This window comes from Dermochelys coriacea, chromosome 7 (genome assembly GCF_009764565.3).
Source record: "Dermochelys coriacea isolate rDerCor1 chromosome 7, rDerCor1.pri.v4, whole genome shotgun sequence".
Classification (NCBI taxonomy): Eukaryota; Metazoa; Chordata; order Testudines; family Dermochelyidae; genus Dermochelys; species Dermochelys coriacea.
Window position 1 is genome coordinate 32,280,295 of NC_050074.1, and position 24,439 is coordinate 32,304,733.

A 24,439-nucleotide genomic window follows, 5' to 3' on the forward strand; every position below is an offset into this window, starting at 1 on the left:
TCAGCAGGAGCCACGGGATCCGCTTTACCCTTAGCGCTGGAAGGCGGACGATACCAAGTAGACACTGGGACCGTACCGTCTGAAATAGTGGGGGGGGGCAGTAGGGAGTTGAGAATTTGATTCAGCCCAGCTGCATTCTGAAACGAGGGAGCTGGTTGGGTTCGAATTGTAACGCTCGCTGCTCTAAATAAGGGAGGGTCTGAGGCGAGACCCCGGGGCGTGACTGGAGGTAGTCCCCGCAGAGGTGAATTGGGTGGGGTTACTAGGATGTGTGCGGATGGTACATCTCAAACGGAAGTGAGGTGTCTCCTAGCTTCAGGACTTCCGGTGGAGGGCGGGGTGAGGCGCAGCTGGTTGTGGTGCTGGGAGCAGCAGCCTGGGGGGCTCCTGAATCCTGGTGAGTCCGGGCCGGGGAGCCCTGGCGAGGGACCGATTGTGGGGTGCAGCGGGTATTGGGGAGCAAGGGGGCCTGGGGAGGGGCTGAAATCTGGGGAAGGAACAGTGGGAAGTGGGGTTGCTGGGGACGAAGGGGGTTTGGGGAAGGAGCTGAAGCCTGAGGGACATAGGGCGCGAGGAAGGTGCTGGAAAGTCTGGAGAAGGGGAGATCGGATCTGGGTGGGCTGGGTACGTGGTACGTGAGAAGGGGGCTCGATCCTGGGCACCTGAATAAGGTGGATGGGGGGGCCATGGAGTGGGCAAGTTACAGCCTGTGTAGTAGGAGGTATCTGAGAAGCTGGGAGGGGAGTACTGGGTTTTAAGTAGTTGTTGGGGGCCTGAGCTGTTCTGGTTGGGGAAAAATGCTGGGAGGAGTAGTAGGGCTCACATGGATGGAGAGTGTCCTTTTATGGCTCCCTTGAAAGTGCTGGAGGTGGTGGGGATTATTGTGTGTTTTGGTGTCACTCATATGGACTGAGGGAGAAGAGGCCCTTAAGGAAATTCATATTCTCCCTTTCTTTCAATATTAAAAATGATGGGAGAGAACTTCTGAAGCATCTCAGGAAAAAATAACAATTCTCCCCTTTCCAATTTATGTAACTTCTTCATTTTCCCATCTCTCAAACTTCAGTAAAGTTTAAAACCCAGCTGGCAGGAGGAAATAATTTGAAGGAGAGGCAAGTATTAAAAAAAAAAAAATGGATGTGGGGGGAGAAAGGAGACTGTCAGCATTCATATTATTTCCCTCACAGCTCCAATCCTATCTGCCAGCAAGATTGAAGTATGTCCCAAGCTCTTTATACGGTAAATCTTGCTTACGTGAAGGGGAAGGCTCAGTTCTACCCTCAGGTTTGAAAGGTTGTCAAGATTCCCTGGAACCAGAGATCGAAGCCCAGTGGGGATAACATTACCACATTCGAGGCTGATAAATAAGATTCATGCAGTCTACAAACTAGGTCTTATCTGCTCAGGATAGAAACTATAGATCCCACCTAATCACTCCTAGTACTTTCTGCAACAAAGAGGGCTTATTGGAGAGTCTTTGATCACGATTCACCTATCCAACCCCCTCATAACACACTGCCAGCTACAATTTTACTCCTTCATCTCTGAATTGGCTGTGCTTTCTAAGATGCTCTGGGTCTGTCTGTGTCATATGCTCTCCCCCTCCCACCCTCTTCATCTGTTCTATCTGTTCAGACCAGGGGTGGCCAACTTGTGGCTCTGGAGCCATATGCGACTCTTCAGAAGTTAATATGCAGCTCCTTGGATAGGCACCAACTCTGGGTGGTGCTCACTGCTCAACCCCTGGCTTTGCCACAGGCCCTGCCCCTACTCCACCCCTTCCCATCCCCTCCCCTCAGCCTGCTGTGCCCTGGCTCCTCCCCTTCCCCCCCAAAGCCTCCTGCGCCCCACGAAACAGCTGATTGGGAGGTGCGCAGGGTGGAGGTGCTGATCAAGGGGGCTGCCAGTGAGCTGGAGGTGCTGGGAGCGGGGGAGAGCTGATGGGGGGCTGCTGACATATTACTGTGGCTCTTTGGCAATGTACACTGGTAAATTCTGGCTCCTTCTCAGGCTCAGGTTGGCCACCTGTGGTTTAGACTGTAAGCTGTTTGGGGCAGAGTCTATTGACTACTCTGTACAGTGCCCCACATAATGGAGCCCCATTCTTGGTTGGCCTGGAGGCACGACTGTCATAAACAGGATTAATAATGTATAGTCAGTGAAGTGCTTCCAGAGCCTTTGGTCTGAAAGGCACTAATGAAATGTAAAATATATTAGTGAACTCTGTGTTATAAAAGATCCACTTTTAGCACATAAGTATTTAAAGAACTAAATTGTTTTAGTGCAAGATGGACTGACTGAAACTGAAAGTGTTTAGTGTGGGACATGGAAGTGACATCCATATAAGAATCTTCGAGTGGTACTCCCTGTCACTTGAATGGATTCAGCATTTCTGTTATAAGATACTTGAAATGTGGAGTGTGCATGTAACTCCACTGTTAAAGTAACCTAAGTAGCTAGTCATGTGCAGGCTCATAAACTGTTGTCCAACATTTTAACTGCAACTCTGCCATCTGTTTTATATAATTTAAATTATCTTAATTTAAACATGGAGATTATAATTCACAGGTTTAGGGGACTGACCAGTTCTGGTTGAAACTTAAGCAAAGAGAAAGGTGTGGTCTCGAAAACTCATCTTTATAAATAACTTCCTAAAAGGGGCAAGACCTGGCCAAAGAAGCAATCTGGATGGCTAACTAAAATTCCACGCCCGTACTTGTGATTTGTGAAATGTATGACAGCCTTAGCGCACAGAACTGCTTTATGTTCACTCTTATATGTCAGTGTTTTACTTTGTTATAATGTGATGCTTTAATGTTCTAGCACAGGAATGCTGCTAATTGGACTTGAGTATTTAGACCTTCAGAAAGCACAGGTGTCTCTGTCTGGTCTGGTAGCTGGAGGATTGTGAGACAATTCTGTGTTCTATGCCTGACTCTGGAAGAGAATGCTCTTTAGTTACTAGAGCAGAGACTTCTGGGAGGCATGAGACCTAATTCTCTTCCCTTGACTGCTACTGACATTTTATTATTTATTATTGCATTAGTGCCTTGAGGCCCCATTGTGCTAGTTGCTTTAAATACACAGAGTAAGAGAGAATACTTAGACTGTATGCTTTTAAGGGCAACTTAAAAAAAGACAAGGATGGGACAGAAAAGGAAAGATTGTTCCTGTTTTATGACTCGGGTACAGAATGATAGTGATGTGCCTGAGGTTACACAGCAAGCCAATGGCAGAACTGGGAATAGAACCACATCTCCTGCGTTCCAGTCTGGTGCTTCAAAACTACAGAACCATCCTTCTTCTGACTTGCTTTGTGCCCATAGGTCATGTGCCTTTTTTTTTCCCCCTATGTCTGCTCTTTTTTTTTTTTTTTTACAACACTCTGAGAACCTTGAATGCAAGGTTCTAATCAGTATGGGGAAGTAGTGTGGCCTTGTGGTTAGAACAGATTGGGACTCAGGATACTTGGGTTCTGTTTCTGGCTCTGCCACTGGTCTGTTGGTGAGTGTGGGCAAATCACTTTCACCGTTCCGTAATTCAGTTTCCCCATCTATAAAATGGGGATAATATTGCCCCTCCTTTGTAAACCACTTTGAGATCTACTGATAAGTGTTATAAGAACTAGGTGGTATTAATATTTATTAATCAGGGTACTGAATGTTGTCATGTGGCATATATCAGTGGGAATTTTACCACAGAGGTTTGCATAGTAGCTTGAGAAAAAACATTAACAAGGTTTCTCTAGATGGACAGTGTACTGTGTAGAATTCATAGATTCCAAGGCCAGAGTGGGCTATTGTGATCTTCTAGTCCAGTGGTTTTCAAACTGCAGGTCGTTACCCAGTATTGGGTTACAGAATGTAAGGTAATGGGTTGCAGCGGCTCTGGTTAGCACTGCCGACCAGGCTGCTAAAAGTCCCATCGGCGATGCTGCCCGTCTAAGGCAGGCTAGTCCCTACTTGTTTTGACACTGTGCTGTGCCCCAGAAGTGGCCAGCAGCAGGTCCAGCACCTAAGCAGGGGGGTCACAGGGCTCCATGCGCTGCCCCTCCTCTGAGCACCGGCTCCGCACTCCCATTGGCTGGGAACTGGCCAATGGGAGCTGGGGTGCTGGTGCCTGCGGACGAGAGCCACATGGAGTCACTTGTGTGCTTCCGCCTAGGAACTGGAGCTGCTGCTGGCTGCTTCCAGGGTGCAACGTGGTCCCACGGTACCAGGACAGGCAGAAAGCCTGTTTTAGCACCCCCACTGCACCACTGATCAGGAGCTGCCCAAGGTAAGCCTGTGCCCCAATCCCCAGCCCTGAGCCCTCCCCACAAGCCCCTCATCCCTGGCCCCACCCCAGAGACTGCACCCCCAGCCCAGAGCCCTGACCCTCTTCTGCACCCCAGCCCTGAGCCCCCTCTCACACTCTGAACCCCTCATTCCTGGCCCCACCTTGCAGTGCTCACCCCTGCACCCCAACCCTCTGCCCCAGCCCTAAGCCCCTCCCACACCCCAAATACCTCATCCCCAGCTCCATTGAGTTGTGGGCATCAACAATTTTCTTCAACTGGGTTGCCAGAAAAAAAGTTTGAAAACCACAGATCTAGTCTGACCTTCTGTATGACACAGGCCATAGAACTTCCCCAAAATAATTCCTAGAGCAGATCTTTCAGAACTATGTCGCATCTGGATTTAAAAATTGCCAGTCCACCACAACCCTTGGTAAATTGTTCCATGGATTAAATGTCTTCACTTTTAAAAATGTGTACCTTATTTCCAGTCTAAATTTGTGTAGCTTCAACTTCCAGCCATTGAATCATGTTAGACCTTGTTTGCTAGATCGAAGAGCCCATTCTGAAATATATTTCCCATCTAGGTACTTGCAGACTGTGATCAAGTCACCCCTTAACCTTCTCTTTGTTAAAATAAATAAATTGAGCTCCTTGAGCCTATCATCTAAGGCATGTTTTCAAATCCTTTAACCATTCTCCTGGCTCTACTCTTAACCCTCTCCATTTTATCAACATTCTTCCTGAACTGTGGACAGCAGAACTGGACACAGTATTCCAACAGGTTTCAGAGTAGCAGCCGTGTTAGTCTGTATTCGCAAAAAGAAAAGGAGTACTTGTGGCACCTTAGAGACTAACAAATTTATTAGAGCATAAGCTTTCGTGAGCTACAGCTCACTTCATCGGATGCATTTGGTGGAAAAAACAGAGGAGAGATTTATATACACACACACAGAGAACATGAAACAATGGGTTTATCATACACACTGTAAGGAGAGTGGTCACGCCAGTGCCAAATATAGAGGTAAAATAACCTCTCTACTCTTATTCAGACTAACACGGCTGCTACTATGAAACCTACTCTTATTCAGTAATCCACTGTTTATGCATCCAAGGATTGCATTAGCCTCATTTGCCACAGTGTCATAGTGGGAGCTCTCGTTTAGCTGATTATCCACCATGATCCCCAAATCTTTTTCAGCCACTGCTTCCCAGGATAGAGTCCCCCATCCTGTATGTATGGCCTACATTTTTTATTTCTGGATGTGTATATTTACTAGGTCTGTCAAGCAATTAAAAAAATTAATCACGATTTATTGCCTGATTAATCGCACTGTTAAATAATAATAGAATACCATTTATTTACATATTTGTGGATGTTTTCTACATTTTCAAATATATTGATTTCAATTGCAGCACAGAATGCAAAGTGTACAGTGCTCACTTTATATTCTTTTTATTTCAAATATTTGCACTGTACAAAATAGTCTTTTTCAGTTCACCTAATACAAGTACTCTAGTGCAATCTCTTTATCATGAAAGTTGAACTTACAAATTAGAATTATGTACAAAAAAAACTGCATTCAAAAATAAAACAATGTAAAACTTTAGAGCCTACAAGTCCATTCAGTCCTGCTTCAGCCAGTCGCTCAGACAAAACAAGTTTGGTTACAATTTGCAGGAGATAATGCTGCCCGCTTCTTGTTTACAATGTCACCGCCTGAAAGTGAGAACAGGCATTCACATCATACTGTTGTAGCCGGCATTGCAAGATATTTATTTGCCATATGTGCTAAAGATTCATATGTCCCTTCATGCTTCAATCACAGTTCCAGAGGACATGCGTCCATGCTGATGATGGGCTCTGCTCGATAATGATCCAGAGCGGACTGACGCATGTTCATTTTCATCATCCGAGTCAGATGCCACCAGCAGAAGGTTGATTTTCTTTTTTGGTGGTTTGGGTTCTGTAGTTTCCTTGTCGGAGTGTTGCTCTTTTAAGACTTCTGAAAGCATGCTCGACACCTTGCCCCTATCAGACTTTGGATGGCAATTCAGATTCTTAAACCTCCGGTGAGTGCTGTAGCTATTTTTAGAAATCTCACATTGGTACCTTCTTTGCGTTTTGTCAAATCTGCTGTGAAAGTGTTCTTAAATCAAACGTGCTGAGTCATCATCTAAGCCTGCTATAACATGAAATATATGGCAGAATGCAGGTAAAACAGAGTGGGGGACATATAGTTCTCCCCCGAGGAGCTCAGTCACAAATTTAATTAATTCATTATTTTTTTTTTTTTTTTAATGAGCATCCTCTGCCTGGAAGCATGTCCTCTGGAATGGCGGCTGAAGCATAAAGGGGCATACGAATGTTTAGCATATCTGGCATGTAAATACCTTGCAACGCCGGCTACAAAAGCGCCATGCGAATGAAAGCCTGTTCTCACTTTCAGGTGACATTATAAATAAGAAGTAGGCAGCCGTATTTCCCATAAATGTAAACAAACTTATTTGTCTTAGTGATTGGCTGAACAAGAAGTAGGACTGAGTGGACTTGTAGCCTCTAAAGTTTTACATTGTTTTGGTTTTGAGTGCCACTAAGTAACAAAAAAAAATCTATATTTGTCAGTTACACTCTCACAATAAAGAGATTGTACTACAGTACTGTATGAGGTGAATTGAAAAACTACTATTTCTTTTTTTACATTGCAAATGTTTGTAATAAAAAATAAAGTGAGCATTGTACACTTTGTATTGTGTTGTAATAGAAATCAATGTATTTGAAAATGTAGAAGAACATCCAAAAATATTTAAAAAATTTCAATTGGTATTCTATTGTTTAACAATGCGATTAATCGCAATTAATTTTTATCATGATATACTTTTTGAATTAATTGTGTGAGATAACTGCGATTAATCTACAGCCCTAATATTTACATTTAATTGTATTAAAACATGCATTGTCCAGATTGCTCTGTATCAGTGACCTCACCTATCCTCTTCATTAATTGCTGCTCCCCCAATTTTTGTCAACTGCAAACTTTCATGCTTTCTTCCAAGTCATTGATAAAAATGTTTAATAGCATAGGGCCAAGAACCAATCCCTGTGGGATTACACTAGAAATACACCTGGATGATGGTGATTCCCCACTTACAGTCACCTTTTGAGACCTATCAGTTAGCCAGATTTTAATCCATTTAATGTGTGCCCTGTTAATTTTATTTTATTTTTTAATCAAAATGTAGTGTAGTACCAAGTCTCATGCCTTACAGAAATTTATTAATCAAATTTATAATCTCATCAGTAAATAATATCAAATTAGTGTGACAGGATATATTTTCCATTAACCAGTGTTGATTGGCATTCATTATATTACCCTTTAATTATTTATTAACCAACTCATGTATCAGCCATTCCATTACCTTGCCTGGGATCTATGTCAGACTGACAGGTTTTTTTAAAATTTTTAAATAATGGCACAACATTAGCTTTCTTCCAGTCTTCTGGAACTTCCCCAGTGTTCCAAAACTTACTGAAAATCAGCATTAACTTTCCAGTGACCTCCTTAGTAGCTTTTTTAAAACTTGTGGACGCAAGTTACCTGGACCTGCTGATTTAAAAATGTATAACTTTAGTAGCTGCTCTTTTTCTGTTCCACTAGTATCTCTGGAGGATGTTAGAGTATCATCGTTAAGTGATGATTATGTCATCTGTGTTTTCCCTAAATATAGAACAGAAATATTTATTGAACCCTCTGCCTTTTCTGCATTATTGATAATTCTACCATTTACATCTAGTAATGGATCAAAACATTGTTGGGATTCTTTTTGTTCTTAATTCTGCTGGTCATAGCTTTTCCTTGTGTCTCTTTGGTTCCCTTATCAATTTTTTACTTTTCCTGGCTTCTGACTTATATTCATTACTGTTAAGTTCCCCTTTCTTCCATTTGTTATCATTTATTTTTTGATAGCTGCCTTCACTTCCCCTCTAAATCAGGTCAGTCTGGCCTATAAAATGTAATTGAGAATCCTTGGAGGAGCAGGGTAAAAGCTCTCTAGCCTGGAGAAAGCTCAAGTTTTCACTAATTTTTCTGTTCACAACATTGACAATCCAGGAACGTTGTTTTCATTATTAGGTTTATAGTCAGTACAATGGCTGTAGTCACTTTCTTGACCAAACTGTACAAATTGTATAATCTCCACTGAATAAATTGCATTTTTGATGCTAGAGAGAGGTTTTGCTTGGATCATGGCCTCGCTGAAGTTTTGGTCTGTTCTCAGCAGGCATTTGTTTTAATATATCCAATGACTGTGTAAGGGCAGCAGGCTCAAAACAGTTACTGTTCACCAGTTTTTATGTAGCATTGGCCATTCTGACTATCTAGATTCAAATCTCCTGCATAACACAGGCCAGAGACTGTCACCCAGGGTTTCCTGCATCAAGTTCATAAATTCTGTTTGAGTTAGATCGTGTCAGATATTTCAACATTGAATTACACACCTCAGGGGATGGAGGTCTTGCCTGAAAATACCTCAGGGGATGGAGGTCTTGCCTGAAAATACCTCCTCTTTTGCATATACATTTGGTACAGTGTTGGTAGAAGCACCAGTCCCTCACTTGTAATCATTAAAATACCCCTGATTTCACAAGAATGGGATGCTAAAACCCATGATGTCATGGCCCAATTCCAACTTGGATATTTGCTTTCTTCTTAACTAAAATTCCCCTCAAAAGTCCATCTTGGTTGACTTGTTCTTTGCATTCAGTCATAAACTATTGCTCATTAGTGCTGTATGGCTGTTTAAGAGCTTCCCTGTCCTACCCCTAGAGGTGGCTGCTTGGAATGATCCTTTTGTTTTAAAGTGCTTGATATCCTTTGATAACTATTTACATCCAGGTTAAAGAAAGTTTGATATGTGATCACCTAGTGTTTGATAGGTGTTTTGCAGACAAATATTGGAAGACAAAGTCCATGGCCTGGTGGGAACTTGCAGTATGCGAGGCCAAGAACAAAGCAGATGGAGAGGGGGAATGTAATGAAAACTGTGTTAAGCAAAGAAGCAGCAAACCAAATACAGCAATGATCCACTGACTCCTTACAATGCAAATTTGGTGGCTCTTTTGTTGCCTTAGGTGATGTGAAGGCAGCTACGGCTTTATTCTGTATTTCTAAACTGTATGCTCATGTCTGTCTTCCCTCACCCAGGTCGTTGGGCTGGGGAGATGTTCCGAACTGCAGTCATGATGGCTGCCAGCCTGGCTCTGACATCGGTGGTAGTGGCTCACGCCTATTACCTGAAGCACCAGTTCTACCCAACAGTGGTGTATCTGACCAAATCCAGCCCCAGCATGGCAGTAAGTATGCAGTCCATGGGCTGTCCAGATTGTGGGGTGGAGATCAGATTGCTCTGATAATGGCTCAGCCTGTCAACTATTGGTATTTAATTTGCACTGCTACAGTGGCCATCCAAAGCCATGTGGAAGTGACCTGATTCTGGGGGACTGGTAATGAGAGCTGGTCTTTGAGCTCCCAGTTTGGTAGTGACTGAAAGTCATTCCTGTTTGGTGCTTATCAGTGCAATGATTTTCATGGGGTCTTGCCCACTTTGAGAATCCAAGCTGCAATTAACCCAGCACAGTTGGCACTAATTGTGTCCCCCTTACTGTCAGCGTCAGCAGAGGGAGTGCGAATTGAGTGTGACATTGAATTTAAGCTTACCTCTTACAGGGAGGGCTCTGGTATGTTCGTGGGATGTGGAATAAAAACAGGAGCAGCCATAATGAAAATTCCTGTCAAGGCAATCCTTTTAACCAGTGCTGTATTCCAATCCCTGGAAACGATTTGTTATGTAGTACCTCTACGTTTACACAGGGAGTGGGGGACATCAACATTTTCGAGAGAGCTGAAATCCAGGGTTATTTTGATGCAGAGCAGAGCCAAATCCTGCACAGTCTTTGGCTGTCTCATTTAATCATTGGGTTGATTAACTCTTAAATTGGAGGCTCAGGAGCTGAGGTCCCAAATGAATCTTGCTAGTCAGTCGAAATATTGGCTTCCTTTTTCCTTGTGCTTTTGTTTAATTGAGGGGATGCAATGTCAGTGAAAGATTCTGGATTGACCACTCTGGAGCCTCTCACACTCTGTTTATCCCAAGGATAGGTACAGCATTGCCAGCAGCAGGGCAAGTATTCCATACTGATCCAACACTGGGCTTTAGCCCTGCCTGGAGGTAGTTCTGTCTCCATGCCTAATGTGTATTTAACCACTCCACTCAGTCTTCCAGCAAGGATGCTAATAAGTTTAAACTGTGATGGTGACTTCTGCGTGAGGTTGGCATCCATCTGCTAGGGAGTGGACAGAGTCTTGTCCCTCTCCTCCCGCCCTCAGTTTACTTCAGGGAGCACTGGACAGCATTCATTTGAGTCATTTCTCTTTATCAATGTAATTCAGTGGCTCTTTTTTCAGTTCACTTCTGCTTTCTATTCCCTCAGGGTATGTTGACCAAAACAAACACTTCCACGCTACAGCAGTTGCTGAGCCAGTAGTACTCAGAACAAACTACTGCTTTAGTGTGGGAAATATTTATAAGTATGTGTGCATGTAACTGACTCCACAGCTGGCTTGCAAAATTCTAGCTAAATTTGGAAAGGCTCATTAATCTGTTTTCAGTTGGGCTTTTTTAACGTACACAGTAACGTGCAGGTGCAAGTGAGGTAGAAATCTGTACATCTCACCAATTCCCTACAGTAACCAAAGTACCTTCAAAATACAAATTCCAGGCCCAATGGTACACAGATTACACACACCCTGAAGGGCCTTAGGATGTTGTGAAGGGGTTAACTGAAAACTAACCGTATGTTTCCTTGGGGATGGGAAATAAGATGCGAGAGTGTTATGTGCCTTGAAAGTGGACAGAGGACAGTCATAACTGGTTAAAGTAGATCCGTTGCGTGTTGTAAATCATAGACTCTAAGGATGGGAAGGTCTGATCTAGGCTAGAAGCGGTGCTGCAGGATTGTTCTCACCAGCCGTTTCTTTTGGTCTGGCTTGGTTCATAAACGTGTGTGTGTGTGTGTGTGTTTTTCTTTTAGTTCAATCTCTCCCTTTTCCTTCCCTGTAGGTTCTCTACATTCAGGCTTTTGTTTTGGTTTTCCTCCTGGGCAAATTCATGGGCAAAGTGTTTTTTGGCCAGCTCCGAGCAGCAGAAATGGAGGTGAGTGAGGCCTCTGGCCCTTGTAATTGATTACTTGCAGCACAATCTTATGTTGGGTGACAAAGGTACACAGTAGCAGAGGGGTGCTCTGAGAACTGCATTGATTGCAAGTTAAATGAGATTTTGATGCTGAGCATAAAATCGTATCTATCACTGGTACTTGCATGACCCCTATTACCAGAGTGTCTGAGTGTCTGTCTTGAATGTATTTATCCTCCCAACGTCCCTGTGGGCAGGGCACTGCTGTTACCCCATTTTACAGAACCATGGTACAGAGTCTGATACCCAAGTGCTCTGAGATCCTCAGAGGGAAGGGGGTGGAGTGCAAAAGAAAACACTTTCCCTTAGAAATTGGGACATACAAGTAGAAGTTCCTTCCCCTCCTCCCTTCAGTATGGAGAGCTAAGACGAGCTGTATGTGGGGAACTGGGACAGTGTGGCTAACACACACTCACACTCTCTCTCTCTCTCAGCACCTACTTGAGAGATCATGGTATGCAGTCACAGAAACTTGCCTGGCCTTCACCGTCTTCAGGGATGACTTCAGTCCCCGCTTTGTGGCCCTCTTCACCCTTCTCCTATTCCTCAAGTGCTTCCACTGGCTCGCTGAGGATCGGGTGGACTTTGTAAGTCTGACATGCTGCTGAAAAGGATGCCAGATTGGGGTTGGCTGCCATCTATCTGGGGAGTCATTCAGTGATCTTGGTAACAAAAAGGGATCTGTCTATCTAAGGTACTTCTGTGCCCTTTTGAGGGATGAAAACCCTTGTCACTGTGCTTTGGATGTCACAGCATAGTGTGTTCTATGTGTAGGGAGCATTGGAAGCAGATCCTTTTGTGTCCTCTGCTTGTTCTACATTCATTTTTCTCATTAGTGCTTCTGCAATTGTCCTTCATACCAGGCTGGTCAGGATTATCTCACTTAAATAAATTACAATAATTTGGACATCTATATGTGCATATTTATTTGTTTTTCCTAAAGTTACTTATGTAACTTGTCAGAAAGGCCACCAAAAAATTTTTGTGAGAACCCCTGTTCTAGAGATATACAAATAGTAAAAGCGCTGATTCCATCGGAGCTAAAGTAGCTCAGTACCTCAGCGCGCTCAGCGCTTTGCAGATCAGGAAGACACTGATGCCAGCAGACAAGGAATCAGCAAGACACGATGATGCTTGTGGTGTAGAAACCAAGATGGATAGAAAATAAGATTGGCCTATTGGTCCTGCATCAGTAACTCTTTACAGTTCCTGGGTATCTCATGCAGTCAGAATGCAGAGAATGGCGTTTTGGAAAATTGGGTGGAGAGTCTTAAAAGTTTGTTAATCTCTTCCCAGATGGAGAGGAGTCCAAACATCTCCTGGCTCTTTCATTTCCGCATAATCTGTAAGTGCCTTTATTTTATTCCCTTTGCCTGTCCTCCCCTGTTCTTGTTTCTCTCCCCTCCTCCTCCCATTACAATGTAATTGCCATACTGGGTCAAACCCGAGGTGCATCTAGTCTAGTCTCCTGTATCTGACCGAGCCCAGCACCAGATGTTGCAGAGCAAGGTGCAAGAAACACTGCAGTGTGGCAGATATGGGATAATCTACCTGCAAGGGAAGTCTTCAGACTTGTAGGAGCAGGATTGGTTCAGCATGTTAACATATCTGCCTTGTGGTGTGAGAGCAGTTGCTTCAAATTCTCTTTAGATCATATGTGGAATCTCATTTTCCCTGCCTAGTTCTGGTCCTTTAGAGACCGTTTTGTTAGGACCTAATAGGTTTCCTTATCTCTGAGATTTGCAGATCTCCGTAACACGCTTAGTCCCCATTTTCCAAAAACAAACATACAAGTCACCCTCAACAATCTATGTTGGGAGCTCAGGACTTGAATAGCAGGAGATGCAGCTAGTCAGGACTGAGAGAATTTGCAGATCTATTTCTACTGGAGAGTCCAGGGCACGATTAGTAAGGGTGGTGAGTGGGGCTGCAGGTCAGGATTGAGTGGCCTCTGTAGAATTGTGCATTTGGGTGGAGCATCAGCCAAGCGCTGCGGGGTTCAGGGTTGGAATAGCAGAAACCTGTGGGTTGGGATTGAGGGGCATTGACAGAGCTGAGAGTCAGGAGTCCAGAAGTGGTATAACAGGGAGTGTAGCAAGTCAGGGTTTAGAAGCAGTGACAGAACAGTGTGTCGGGAGAAAGTCCAGGACTAGACTAGCAGGGAGTGCTGTGGATTAGAACTGAGAGGCATAGAGAATGCAGGACTAGAGTAGCAGGGATGCAGTGGCTCAGAATTGTGGGGCACTGGCAGTGGTAAGGGAGGATCCAGGACTGAAATGTGGGGGCTGCAAGCCAGGATTGAGGTGCATTGGCAGAGGTGTGGGAACAGATCAGCCCTGGAATAGCAGTGAGGGTGGTGGGCTGCCATTCTGAGTGAGGTGCACTGGCAAAGCTGTGGGTGAGAAGCTTGCTAACCTCTGCCTGCACTGTTAATAACGAAAATGACTTTGTGAGTAAGTGTTACCCATGCAGAGGGTAGGATGTGGAGAAATCATTAAAGCAACAAAGTTTAATGAAGGCTTGACTTGGCTTGATACCTGACAGAAATCTCCTGGGGTGGGGGAAGAGTTTCTCTACTCTGAACGTTTCCTCTCCAGGACTCAACGAGCAGCAACAGCTGGCCAGGAAAGATAATTTCAGAAGATAATTTGCATTTGACAGGCTAAATACGCTAATGTAAAACCCCTTCTCATTTGTGCAGTTGGGTGTGAGACTGTTCAGAGTCGATAACCTTGTCAGAACAGTATGTAATGTCTTTCAGAAGGCCTTTTATGGATTGGATTGCTTTTTCAACTCTGGGTTGGAGCAGAGCAGCTGTTTAACAGCTCACAGCAACCTAGTTGAAGACAGGATATCAAGGAGAACCCTGTAGCTAGCTAAAACTTCAGGAAGGAAGAATGAAACTATGCAGCACACTGGGGTTAACATACTGACTCGTGCAAGAAATTGCCATGGGAAACTGAGGCTGGGGCTTTCAGAGGATCCTAAGTGACCCATTGAAATGTGTTTGTGCTGTGTGATGTGGTCCAGATCTTGACTGGGGCTCTGTTGTAATATAAATATCAATGTTTGACACCCCTGCATGGCTTTCATCCCATGCAGTTGAGAGTTTGAAATGTTCTGTATATGGGATGTAGCAGTTCAATTTCTTCCACGTGGCACTTGCCTAGTGCTTCCCAATCCCCTGTGAGAAGGGTGTTAGTCCTAATTTACAAATGAAGAAACTGAGACTTGCCCACAGTCACACAGTGAGTCAGTGGGAAAATTAAGGTTTTAACCCAGGAATCCTGGCTCTCAGACCTATACTCTGGCTAGTAGATCACATTCCATTTCCAGGGTTGGGAATAGATTCTAGGAGTCCTGGCTCCTAGTCTTATGCTTAAATCATCCCATTCTTTAGTTCTGTCAAGTCTTCCCCCTGTGTACCCCAAATCACAGCTCAGTATTGTAATTCCAGTGTCTGACCTCCCTTCTTTCTGTGTCCAGCTCTGATGCTTTTGTTGGGCATCCTGGATTTCCTATTTGTCAGCCATGCCTACCACAGCATCCTCACCCGGGGAGCCTCTGTCCAGCTGGTCTTTGGGTTTGAGGTACGAAATAAATGTCTGCCTGCGTGGCAAGGAGGGAGGGAGGAATATTTGCCTTGCTATGCTACTCACTGCACATCAGAGCTCTGTGATGCATTGTAAGCCAGTGGGGCTGACTAACCTGCCAGTGCATCAGAGTTCTCTTGGCAGTATCTGGATTTTGATCCCTCTTCTTCGTGGTTCTGTTTTTTTCTCCAAAAACAGCAGTTACGCACATCAATCAAGTCCTTTCCCCTGCCTTGGGATTTCTGATGGAGACCATCTGCTCCATGCAGGTTTGGTTCCCCAGGCCCTCTGCCTTTAAGTTAAGGTGAATCTTTACTCCCTTCTGCTTAGGCTTTCCTCCAGCCTGCTTCTTGTAGGGTTGCACTCCCAGGCCATCTGTCAGGGAGCTAAGGAGAGCCTCCCTACTCCCTTCTTCTCTCCCTGAATTCAGGCTGCCTTTTATATCTGTGCAGGCCTGGCTCGGAGACACCAGTTTCCTACCATGTGACCTGGTCCCTGGGCTGAGTTTAGCACAGGGTACAGATGAATTCCAACGCCTTTAAAAGATTAGTTCATCCTGTGATATGCCTCTTCTTTCTTTCCTGCTCCCACAGTATGCCATCCTCATGACCATGGTGCTCACCATCTTCATAAAGTACATTCTGCATTCAGTCGACCTGCAGAGTGAGAATCCATGGGACAACAAGGCTGTCTACATGCTGTACACGGAGCTCTTCACAGGTACTTTCTCTCTCCCCAGCTCTGGATAACAGCCAGCTTCTTCAATGGCCCAGTGGGGACTTGTGTGTTCTCCCCTATGAACATCTAACAGTCATCGGAGCCTGAATTATGGTGCTATATTGGGCCTTGTGCTAGAGCTCTTCATAGGAGCATGGTTGGGAGAGGTAGTTGGTCTCACCACTTCATTGATCATTTGAAAGGAAGAAAGTGGGATTGAAATGGAGCTAAGTAGGTGCTGTGTTTGTAAGAGAAACCTGTGGCCATCCAAAATGATTTAATGTATCATTAAAACTAAGGGCAATCTATGCTACAAAATTAAGTTGACCTAAGTTACGTCGATGTACAGCCACCGCAGTAATTTAATCAGTTTTACACACTCACACTACGTTTATTTCATTGGCGGTGCGTGTACTCACCAGGAGTGCTTGCACCAATTGAACTGCTAGTGTGGGGCATTGTGGGATGGTTTCTGAAAGGCAGCAACAGTTGATGTAAGCAACGCAGTGTCTATGTTGACTCTGCATCAACTTAACTACATTGATTTAAGTGCTATGCCTCTCAGAGGTGGAGTTACGTTGGTGGGAGCTACATTTTAGAGTAGACACTTACGGAGTTAGGTTGATGTAAGCTGCCTTATGTTCATCTAACTCTGTAGTGTAGACGAGGCCTAAAATGCTGATGGCTTGGTAAGATTGGAATCAAAATGTGGGTTGGATGGATTTCTGAAGGCCAGAGTTGGTTGATTTGTGCAGGCATTGTGGTCTGGTGGCTAAAGCAAGGAAAATGGGAAGTCAGGATCCCTGGGCTTTATCCCCAGCTCTGGGAGGGGAGTGTTGGTCAGTGGTTAGAGCAGGGAGGAACTGGGAGCCAAAACTCCAGAGTTCTGTTCCCAGCTCTGGGAGAGGAGTGCAACTGCTTTACTAGAGCCTCCTGGGTTCTGTTCTTAGCTTGGTCATTGACTCACTGTGTGACATGGGGGAGCAAGTTGCTTCCTTTCTGTGCCTCTTTCCCCACCTGTAAAATTGAGGCACTTCCCTGCCTCCCAGGGTTTGATGTAGGAGTTCGCTAGTGTTTAAGGGCAATGAGACTCTCTGAGTAGAGGCATGAGAGAGAGAGAGAGAGAGAGCGCGCGCGCACTAATATCTCTCCTTCCTCCTCAGGCTTCATTAAAGTGTTGCTGTACATGGCCTTCATGACAATCATGATCAAAGTGCACACTTTCCCTCTCTTCGCTATCCGGCCTATGTACCTGGCAATGAGGTAAGATGTCTCTGGGGTATTGATTGAGCACATGCTGAGTGTCTGTCTGATACTGTTCCTGTATGTGTATGCAACTCCAGCAACTTTTGTGTCATTTCAGGCAGTTCAAGAGAGCTGTGACTGATGCCATCATGTCACGCCGTGCCATTCGCAACATGAACACTCTGTAAGTATCCAGTTGGAGAGAAATTGCTTCTATAGAGTGAAATCTGTTACAGTGGGCCTAAAGGCATAGGGCAGGCCCCTCACTCCCTCGACTGAGATTGGGGTGTGGAGGACCACATTGGGCCAGGCGCTGCACAGACACCTAGGGAGATGGCACTTGTCCCAAAGAGTTTATATTCAAAATAGACAAAGGGTGGGAGTGGGAAACGGAGACAGGGGGGAAAGAACTTGCCCAAGATCAGTGGCAGAGCTGGGAGTAGAATCCAGATTTTTGTGACTCCCAGTCCAGTCATCTGGCCACAAGACTACACAGCCATGTTTGCAATGAATCTCTCTGGCCGTTTAAGCTTAATTAATACAGGGGAAATCCACATTAGAGTAGTCTGGTTTAAGATACTCAGTCCAGTGTACAGATTGTTAGAAGCCTAGTAAATCACAGCTAATCTAGCGCAACCCCTCAGTCCTGTCTCATCCAGTTTGGAATGCGCTGGGCAAGACGACTTCCCTTGGGGTTGGGTGGACTGTCTCACATAGATCTCCATGCTATCCAGTCTAAATTTCCCTTTGCTTAGTTATCTCCTGTTATAGCCCCCACTCCATTATTGGCATCACTGCCCTTGTAGATCATCGGAGAATACATATGTTACTGCCTCTTAAAACTCTACTGCTTCCCCAGATATCCTGATGCCACTCCAGAAGAGCTTCAAGCCATGGATAATGTTTGTATTATCTGTCGGGAGGAGATGGTGGTGGGCGCTAAACGCCTGCCATGCAACCACATATTCCACACCAGGTGAGGAAAGGCTTACTGCTAATACTTCTGCCCACACAGCTGCTTGCAGATGGCTTTCTTTGTGGTGTGGAGTCAGCTGCCAAAGGCATGAAAAATCCAAGCCTTGTCCTTGTATAATGGAGAAGCCAGGGCATGGTAACTTCCTCCTGGCTGTAGGGTGTGTGGAACCAGGGAAGAACCAAACAACTAAAAAGGATTTGTAAAGGAATTCGGTCCCCTCAGCTGTAGATCATTGCTTCCAATCCATCTCTTCTCAACTGTGATGCCTGGTCACTGTTGTCTGGAGGCCAGTGAGTTGGTGGCTCCAAGTTCAGTCCCTAGCGAGCAGGTCCATGTAACAAATATAATCCGAACTGGACTCTTTGGCTGTCTCTGTCGAGAAGCCATGGATTGAATGGGCTACGCAGGCTGAAATCTCTTCTCTTCTCCACCTACCCATGGCAAGAGTGAGAAACAATAGCAGGCGAGGGGTGTCACCAGCTAATTGTCAGGACTGTGTGTAAATCCTATTGCCCTGAAAAAGTAACCTGTTTAATGAGCCAGTCTTAACCAGGTGGCCTCTGCCCCCTCCACAGCTGCCTGCGTTCATGGTTCCAGCGGCAGCAGACCTGCCCCACCTGCCGCATGGACGTCCTCCGTGCCTCCCTCCCGTCTCAGTCCCAGACGCCACCCGAGCAACAGGAGCAAGCACAGCAGCAGCAACAGCAGCCACCACCACACCATACTCCACTGATTCCCCAGCCCCCTAACTGTGAGTACAGCTTCTCTGGACACCAAGCCAGCAGGGCTGAGCAGTTTCTCAGTAATCCTGTCATGCCATTCATCCCAGATGGGAATCACTGCAGCCACCTTCGAGCTGAGGCGCAGCAGCTGTTGATATTGGGACTACTTGCCCAGCACTGAAAAATTAAAGTGTATTACTATGTTGTACTATTGAATGTACCTCATTTGGGCCCAATTCTGCCTTCAGTTATACATGCAACCATATTACAATACATTGGGCTGTATGGGAATAACCAAAGACATTTGGCCCTTTAGCTACTCTGTCATTAGAAGGAAAGTAAGAGCATTGTGTAATGGAGAGGAATTGTGTAATTCTTGGAGCAACAGAGTGGGAATCAGGACTCCTGGATTCTGTTCCTGCTTCTGGAGAGGGAATATAGTCCTGTGGCTGGAGCTGGGTTTGGGTGTGCTGAGAATCAGGACTCTGCTCTGCCACTGTGTGACTGCCACTCTCCATAAGTGTACCTCTGTAAAATGGGTAATACAGTGACCTACATCCCCTGAGGCTTTGTTAATGTCACAAGTGCCTTGCGACCCTTGGCTGGAAGGTGCTGGAGAAATGTAGTGTCTGTCTGGCATCTCTTCTCTGTGGGTCACCCACTTCTCTCCTTCACTCCGCAGTCCCCCAAGGAATCCTGCCCCCGTTTCCTCCTGGGATGTTCCCCCTCTGGCCTCCCATAGGTCCATTTCCTCCAGTGCCTGGTGTCCAGCCACCCAACAATGCAGAGAATCCCTCTGCTGCTTCCGGTGCACCCTCCGCTTCAGGCATTCAGACAACAGGTGAGAAGCCACACAGTCTAACCGTCTTCTTCATGTCATCACTGGGGCAGGCTTCCCTCTCACTACCCCACCAACATGCTTCAACTGTGACCTGCTTCTGGTCCTCCACGGCCCATTTTGTTCTAGACCTGTAAGTTGGGACTGCCAGCAAGGAGGCCAGTTATGCCAGTCGTGGGTTCTGTGGTTTGGACAGAGACTCACCAACAGAACATAGAGTTGCCACAAGATGAAAACAGCTTTGATGCTATTGATCTGTGGCTCATCCCCTAAAGGCAAAAAGACTCTATATCCCATTCCCTGACCTCCTGAGCCAGCCAATCTCCCCAGTCTGGGGCTGGATTGGAGCTGGTGCCCCTAAGTGGGGAAAGGCCCTGTATCCAATTCCCTGACCCCCTGAGCCAGCCAATCCCTCAGGCATGGTACTGGATCTGCGCTAGTGCCCTAGAGAGAAAAAGCTCTGTATTTCATTCCCCCTCCGAGGTAGCTAGTCTCCACCCCCAGGCCAGGTTGCAACTGGCACCTAGATGAAAGGCTTCATATCCCCTTACCTTTTTGACATTATTTTATAGTGTGGGATTAACTAACATTGACCCGAGAAAGATACCCAGGTGTTGTGTGTTTGAAGACATGCTGAAACCTCATTGGCTATGTGTAAAGTGGTGGATGGGCATAAATGTACCATGACTGTTTAACCAGGCTATCATCTGCTTTGTCCCCTTCACCCTCTGCAGCGAGTACCTCAAGACCTGGTGGTGATTCAGCATCTGGATCGGACACTGCCCCTGTGGGAACTGTGCCTGGCTTTCCCTTCCCTCCCCCGTGGATGGGAATGGCATTGCCACCTCTATTTGGTAAGCTAGGGTGGCTTTTTCCATCCAGGGCTGGATGGGGGAAGGATGTTCCTCTACTGGGAGCATGGGGAGGGAGAAGAAAATATCCAAACTTTTGTCTCTAAGGGCCAAATTAGCAACTTGCCAAGAGCATGGTGGCTCATATAGTCTTCAGTAAATTGACAGATTTCACCAGTAATTAAAACCTTGCCCATTGGAGCGGGAGTCGGGAAGCTTGCCTTGAGTCCTCTCTTACAGACCATCTGTTTTCCTTCTCAACAGGCTTCCCTCCTATGCCTGTGCCACCCGCCGGGTTTGCTGGGTTGACAGACGAAGAGCTCCGTGCCATGGAAGGACATGACCGGCAGCATCTGGAAGCCAGGCTCCAGTGTCTGCAGAACATTCACACACTCCTAGATGCAGCCATGTTACAGATAAACCAGTATCTCACTGTTCTGGCGACCATTGGGTAACTATCCAGTATTGCAGCAGGGTGTGATACCTTTTATACTCTGTCGGACACATGGTGCAACCACTGACTTGACTATAATCCATCCAGCTCTGTGCTGGATCCATCTAGCTTAGTGATAGCATATTGTAATGATATGTGATTTCAAACTGCTGGCTCCCTGTCCTCACAATGCTAAAAGTGGGTGGTCTTCATTGGTGATAACAGGTGCCCAAAGCTTGTACCACCAATGTGTGGGGCTTAGGAGATAGAGTGCTGGACTGAGACTGTGGAGACCTGTATTCTACTCCCAACTCTGCCACTGGTCTTGAGTTCCCCATCTGTAAAATGAAAATAATTATACTGACCACCTTTTGTGAAGTGCTTTGAGATCCACTGATGAAAAGTGCCATGTAAGATCTAGGGATTATGTACAAACCTCAACCCATGACTTAGGTCAGTAACCATCTGCATGGTGAAAATGGGGGGCCTGAAGCAGAGCAGTGGAGAAGCTATTGCCATAGATAGCTTCTCAGAGCGAGGGTGAGAACTCAAGAGTTTCAGTTCCTGGCAGTACCTCCTTTTTTTAATAGCACTGAGTAGATACTTTAAGTCCTGCTTGCTCGTAGGGCAAATTGGCACCGAAGTGTGGAGACACCCTTATTCCTATCCTTGGGCCAGGAATAAGCCTGCACTGGAAGAGCTGGAAGATGCAGTTGCACTTGCACTCAGGCCAAGATTCTGTTCACCACCCCTGTGAAAGGAAACATGAGCTAGGAAAGCAGAGTTTGGAAGCCAGAAGTGTGTTCTTGTGGCTAAGACACTATATTGGGACTCTGATCAGGGTTCAAGTCCTGGCTCAGCTACAGACATCCTGTGTGAGTTGGGGCACTTCTCTCTCTTTGCCTTAGCTTTGCTATAAATAAAGAGGAGGATGGTAAACCTTTGTCTCTCGCATCCATTTAGATTGTAAACTGTTTTGGGCAGGAACACTCTTTTTATTACACAAGATTCAAAAAAGGGCTTGGATATGGATATCGAGAATATTGGAGTTGTCATGACAGCAAAAATTTTTGGAAGGGACATTGAACTTCCTACTTCATTGCTTAAGTCAATGTGGGAGGGGCAGATTAGCCTATATCTGCCTACTATGAGGTTCTTACACCTGCTTCTGAAGCATTTGGTCCTGGCCATTGTTGGAGACAAGATACTGGACTAGATAGACCAAGGGTCTGATCCAGTCTGACAGTTCTTTTGTAAAGTTCTTTTGTTAGAACTCATCTGGGCCCTCTAGATGATAGCATACTATGAAGAATTAATCATGGTCTATTTATAGCTTTCCACGTTGTAACCCTCTTCTGGCTTCCCCTCTGGACAGGTCACCCCGTCCTACGCAGCTGCCAAGCTCCTTAAACACTTCGACCTCCTCTCAAGAGACACCCACCAGAGAATCCACCACTTTCAATTCACCCGACAGTACCTCTTCCCCAGGGACCTCTCCAGCAGTGGAACCAGACTCAACAGGTCAAACAGGTAGACAAAAGTCCTCCTTGTTGTAGGATCTTGTAGTGCGAAGCCTCATAGTGTCGCTGTTTAGCCATATGGTCTAGGAACAAGACCTAACCCATTCCCTAAGAAACCTTACAGAGGGGGCCAAAAGTTGTAGCAAGAGGTTTTAGCAGCTGATGGCACGTGGCTGCACCATGTTCATCCTAGGTGCAACACATCTCACTGTGCAGGGTACAGGTGCATCCAGGATAGGCAGCATCTGTCATGCTGGTGTGTGTCCCAGATGAGGGTTTGCTGCTGAATGAGACAGGCCAGGTGGCTGTCCCTTTAAGTGCTAATGGCCACATTTGGCTGTTCTAAAGTAGTGGTTCTAAGTCCCTTTGGAGCAAGGGGAAACGGAGGAATCTGGTGGATGTCCACCTCTGATGATTTCCTCCCCCTTGCTGTCTCAGATGATCCATCTGGATTGGTGGGTGCGGAGGGATACACAGAGCCAGCTGGGCACAAGGAAGAAGAGGAGCAGCCTTTACCAGGGGAGCCTGACACAGCTGAGCTTCGCAGGCGCCGGCTTCAAAAACTGGAATCCTCCTCTTCCCCTTCCCATTGACACCCCTCCAACTCCCCTTCCTAAGTATCTTGTCTTGCCTGGGTTACCGTTTGACACTGACTTTTTTTCTTTTGAAAAGCAGCGTGTGCGGTGGTGGTTGGGGATACGACAAGAGAAATGAGACTCTGCCATCACTCTGTTAGGACGTTCTAACCTGCACCAAGTGTTGACTTGACATGAGAATGCTAGGGCCGCTGTGCTGGGGTTCAGAATTGACTCTTTAATCTGCCATAGTTTCTAATTTAAAAACCAACAAAAACCCACCGCTGAGTCTGCAGCTGTCCTCTCTCTGATGTGCAGATTCAGTCATACCTACCTGTGCACTAACTGTTCTAATTCCAGAACCTTCCCAGCAGCATTCCCTGAAAATCAGGGTCCTTCTACAAAACATGATGCATGGGGCTGAGGTGATCAGACCCCAGGGACTTCTGTGGTGTGCCACTTAACTACAGTGGGCATATCTATTGTTCAGAAAGTTGCCCTTCCTTCCCCCATCTGCCCAACAGGAGTTGGGTGGCAACTTCTCAAAATAGTTCTCTCCTGCTTTAACCCGGTTCTTTCTACCTCTCTGGCGTTCATGTGGCGGCTGGCCTCCATCCTCAAGCAATGCCTTCTGGGCTTATCCTAACAATGCTAATGTCTAGCTGAAGGAAGTCCATAAGAAACATGCTCTCATCATTAAAGGGGGAAAGGTGTATTTCCTTAACAAACTACCCATGGAAGGATACCTGTAAGTGAGCTTAGTCTCTGCTTCTACATATAAATCTATGTATGTAGGTGACTCAGTTCAAGGTGAGAGGAGTTCATGAAACACACTTGTCATCCCCTGCTAGTACTCAGCCAGAACTCCCAAGACAGTTAAGCCTAAGGATGGCAGGATCCAGACCCTAGGTATTGCTGATAGACATTGCTAGTTTGAATTGGTTTGTGGTGGGGTAAAGTTACATCAACCATCGCTTCTGCTTTATACCTTTTTTTTGAATTTATTTTTGTTGAGCAAGGAGCAGTGAATGGAGCAGTGGACACTGTGGGATACTTGAGGCCCATGGGATGCTGTGGGAGAGTTGTGAAATTGCTTTAAAGTCCATTTTTAACTTTTATTTCCTCTCTGAGTGCTCTAGTGTGGGTGGAGATCAATGTTCTGTATCATCTGAGGAAGCCCAGTGGGGGCTCTCGCAATCTATAATTTAACTTAGTGCAAATGGCTTCAGTATTGATCGCAAACTGTGATGCTCAAAGAGTTTTATCCAAATGGCATTGGGATGATCATCTTAGAAGGAGATAATCGTGCAGTTAAAACCCCTCCCCTGGCTTACACTGCTCAGATATTCATCCCAGCAAGAATAACATCTTCTGGATGTAGAATGGAGTCTGCTAGACCTTTGAAACCAGAGTATTGATTTGCCTGTGTTTAGCAATGAATC

General features: G+C 45.7%; 1 protein-coding gene across 2 annotated transcripts; it reads left to right on the plus strand.

The window, feature by feature from the left end:
- The first annotated feature begins 57 nt into the window (after window positions 1–57).
- On the plus strand, window positions 58–23,275 carry SYVN1 (synoviolin 1). 2 transcript variants are annotated; one of them, XM_038411178.2, is made up of 16 exons: window positions 58–397; window positions 9,481–9,629; window positions 11,396–11,488; window positions 11,962–12,114; window positions 12,824–12,872; window positions 15,014–15,117; window positions 15,714–15,840; window positions 17,001–17,100; window positions 17,201–17,266; window positions 17,942–18,058; window positions 18,634–18,809; window positions 19,463–19,621; window positions 20,353–20,472; window positions 20,734–20,920; window positions 22,278–22,432; window positions 22,861–23,275. In XM_038411178.2, exons 1-16 carry the CDS (start codon window positions 268–270, stop codon window positions 23,013–23,015), a joined length of 2,040 nt encoding a protein of 679 aa, XP_038267106.1. In that variant the 5' UTR covers window positions 58–267; the 3' UTR covers window positions 23,016–23,275. The 2 variants fall into 2 exon arrangements, with proteins under 2 accessions (XP_038267106.1, XP_043375709.1); XM_043519774.1 differs by lacking the exon at window positions 58–397 and adding an exon at window positions 4,151–4,278.
- The last annotated feature ends 1,164 nt before the right edge of the window (window positions 23,276–24,439 follow it).